Raw genomic sequence first — 4036 nt, forward strand, 5'->3', positions numbered from 1 at the left:
ATTCTTCAGTTTCTCTTTTTTGCTTTAATTTTGAGTTATATTATTCATATACTATAAAATTTTAATAATATTATTTTTCTCTTGATCTAATTCTTCATACGTATATAATTTTTCTCTAATTCTTTATCTGTAATGTAAATTTCTCTTTATATTTATCCAACCAAGTACTGTTGAGTCATTACGTTAAGAAGATTGTCTTAGTAGTATTAATCATACAAAATACTCTTACAATAATTTATATAAAGAAACAAAAGTGAGATGTATAAATAGGTGATACTAAAAATGGCTTTGTCTAATTCTCTACTGATGATGAATAACTCATATATCTATATCTATATCTATATCTATATATCTATATCTATATATATATATAAAAGAATAAGAAAGTAAACTTTTTTTAATATAGGCATGCATAAATGCTCTTTGTGCGTGCACATGATCTTGTCCCCCAATCCATGATGTTTAGGGAACATTTCAAGTACTAGCTACTCCATTCTAGACCTAAAACAAAAACTAACATCCATGCAATACATTTTAATATTATACAAAATAAAAAATTTGATTAATACAAGGAATCAATGATAGCGGAGAAGAAAAAAGGACAAGTTGAAAAGTAGAAAATGAAAAATATATATAACTACAACAGACAAGCAACTTATTAAACTTATTACGCAAGCACACAACAATTAAAGAAACAAGAAAGTCTTGGAACATAATTTAGAGCCATTAACGTTTCTGTTCATAATTTTCACTTAGACATCTCACTGCTTTGTTTGAAATATTATATAACAAACCATAATAATGATGCACAATTAATTAACTATATTTTAACACCCTGCTCTGTCCATCTGTGTCTGCTGCAGCTTAACTTTGCTTCAGTTACTAAGTCAACTGGGCACCACTAACGATGCTCGAACAGGTTATGAACTGGTGGTAACTACTGCTCTAGCTCCTGTTCTTGCATTTCTCCATGGCTCTTGGTGCTGAGACACAATAACCAACCATTTTCATTTCAGAATATGCATGTCTTTCTTTTAATCAAAACAGAACACTTATTTACTAATAAGTAGGGTTTCTTTTTTTTTATATTAAAACTATACGTAAAACAAATTCAGATACTAACCCAGTCCAATAGCTTCCTTTCCTTTCATGATGCGTAGACGCTTGCATGATTCAACAAACATCCTGGTTGACACAATAAATAAATAAATTCATGTTATTTATGAATTATACAATAATTAATTACATAATAATTGAGAATTGGGAAGTAGTCTAAAGTTTACAAGATTTTCTGTTGTTTATCAATGGAAAAAAAATGACTTCCCATATTGCATATTTTAATATGAAGTTTGTGCACCAATCGGTGTAGCATAATAAGAGGATATGCTGATTCTGATGCACATGGATATACGATAAAAATATTTTAGATGATCACACATTATTTCCTTAAAACATGCATATTTTTTTACGCAATGTTTATTGGATAAGGACTTGTTTGAAATAACAATGCGATGTGCATATCAAGTTCCTATCTTCTTTTTGTGCCTTTATGTTCCCTCTTTTTTTATATTTTTTTTATTGAAACTATTAGACGGTCAAATTATTAGAAGCTAAATAATTTGGGTTGATGAAGTGGAAGATAACTTACTCCCATGGGACATCACCGACAAGCATCCAGTCGCCATCCCTGTCTTCATAGGTCGGGACACAGTCGGAGCTGTTCAAAAGATCCATCAACTTGCTCTCATTCATGAAATCCTTAAAGCCTTGGGATTCACAATTTCCTTCAATATATCAACAGCACACCAATAATTAATATCACCCAATAACATGCACGATTCAATTTTATATTCACATGCATGGATGCTTCGCTTACTACAAAATTAAATTTAAGATCCATATCTTCTGTGTTCAATATAATAATAAAGAAAAAAAATATGCATCATAAATTATCATCAACAATAATATAACTGAATGATTATGTATAAGAACCTTCCTCTATAATAAATAGAGGCATGTTATTTCAGCTGGTTTAGGAAGAAAGAAACTATACATACATAGCTTTCTTACAAGCTATATAGATGATAAAATTAATGAGTGGTTAATTGATTAGTTACCAATGGTGAAGGAGCTAAACATTTTTCCTAAGGCATCTGAGAGCTCTGGGTAACTCTTGTACATCTTCAAGTCCACTTTCCGGAGATAAGGTGCTCCATCCATGCTCACCTTCACAAAGCTTGCATTAGGGCTGTTCTTCTCACTTTCCTCTACCATGCTCTTCTGTGCTGCAAACATGTTCTTCCGGAAAGACCTCACTGGTGGCCATCCCACCACTTGCTCCCTAAAATATTCATTCATATTCTCACAATCACTTCGTAATTGGAGGGTTGGGATGAAATTATACAGATAATGAAACTGAAAATAAATTAATTAATTCAAATTCATCAGCTTCCTTGCTTATTAGCCATGAAATCCATAGCTTCGCAACGCCTCAAGACTTAAACTATGGCGAATTGTATGCTATTATGCAGTTCTCTATTCGTTTTGTTACATAAGCAAATAGATGAGCATCTATATAAATCGATTTGCTTAATTGTTTCATACATCACATGTTTAAACAGTCTGCAAAATAATATATGTATGAAAATATTATTGCTTTGTCACCTCACCTGTGTATGACTAGCTACCCAAACCATTTGAGGTGATGTAGATGTAGATCCAATTCCCTGTTCTCACTATCGAGTGAACTATTTAGTCACTGCGATTAATTTCTTCTTTATTTCTAATGATCTATCCATCCTTTTGACTTCCTTTTTCTAAATCTTATTCAGACACCTCAACATATCATTAATATAAGCACTGATATCCTTAAACTTGTATGTTTTAACTCCATGGAAGATAATGAAAAAATTACAGATAGAAAATTAGCTAAAACAAGTCTCTCTTTTTTTGTCCAGTTTTTACACATGCATAAACAAGAAGGCGGTGACAAAATATAATATTTAAAAAAAAACACTAAAAAAGGTAGCTTCAAAATTAGTATTTTGAAGACTAAATTTGGTTACTTATTTGTTGTGTACCAGTATTAAAGTATTCTGAAGAAGTAGTACTTACTTAGCAGGAGGTTTGGCAGGATCAGGAATCAAAGTGTTGTCCTTAGGCGAAGTCTTTGGCATATTACGTGGATCTGGTGATGGAGCAGAAGCAGCTTCCTTGGGAGAGAGGTTAAGCATCAAATCAACAGTGGTTGTTTCAGTCTGAGTTTCAGAGAAGCCTCTCTTCCTCACTCCTTCTGATTCAGTTGGCGTGGCTCCATTTCCAGGCAGTCCAAGTCCGAGCCTGAGTTCAGTTTCCTCAAACACCATCTTCTCCTTCATAAGGCCAGCTTCCATCAAGTTTCACTCTCCTTCTTTTCTTCCACTTTATCACTCTTTCTCTCTCTAAGCATTCAGGGATTTGGCTCTTTTGTGCAATAATAATAGTAGTGGGGTGAGATATAGGGGCAGGCACGTTGTTACGTTAACAGTTGTTGGAGGGAGCCCTTTAGTTTGGGTGAGGTGGGCATTAATAGAAGAACGGATGGGGTGGTTTGTCATTTTAACAAGTTCATGGAGCAATGGGCTTGTGCCACGTGGAGGAATGTGCGACCAAGACCTTTACAACCTTGTTGGGATAGGCAACGACAACGTCATGTTATCTTCCTATGATTGTTGAGTGGAAGAAGTGGAAGTGGATGCCCACTTCCTCTTGCTTATCTCCTTTTACATTTTACAATTTTCTTTTTCTTTATCTTTTTTTATTATCACCACTCTAGGGTTTTCTCATTTCACCAAAACGGTAAATTTACTGTTTACTATCATACAAGCTAGCTCATTGCTATCATGTATCTGTGTACTGTATACACAGCTTTATATATATATCATGTTAATGCAGATGTGGTATTTACTACCTATCAGTATCATGTATAACTTTTTCTTGGCTAAACTCTACTGCATGCACGCACTCACAGCTCACAAATTAATAAAGACATGTGAGT

The 4036-nt window shown here is 33.5% G+C and overlaps 1 protein-coding gene across 1 annotated transcript; it reads right to left on the reverse strand.

Annotated features, from left to right (window-relative positions):
• Positions 1 to 686: 686 nt before the first annotated feature.
• Positions 687 to 3695, reverse strand: LOC137829778 (auxin-induced protein AUX28-like). Its single transcript, XM_068636682.1, has 5 exons — positions 3115 to 3695; positions 2118 to 2341; positions 1649 to 1784; positions 1124 to 1185; positions 687 to 983 (listed from the first exon to the last, which is right to left on the reverse strand). Exons 1-5 carry the CDS (start codon positions 3390 to 3392, stop codon positions 946 to 948), a joined length of 738 nt encoding a protein of 245 aa, XP_068492783.1. The 5' UTR covers positions 3393 to 3695; the 3' UTR covers positions 687 to 945.
• Positions 3696 to 4036: the final 341 nt, after the last annotated feature.

Source organism: Phaseolus vulgaris, chromosome 7 (assembly GCF_000499845.2).
Source record: "Phaseolus vulgaris cultivar G19833 chromosome 7, P. vulgaris v2.0, whole genome shotgun sequence".
Classification (NCBI taxonomy): domain Eukaryota; kingdom Viridiplantae; phylum Streptophyta; class Magnoliopsida; order Fabales; family Fabaceae; genus Phaseolus; species Phaseolus vulgaris.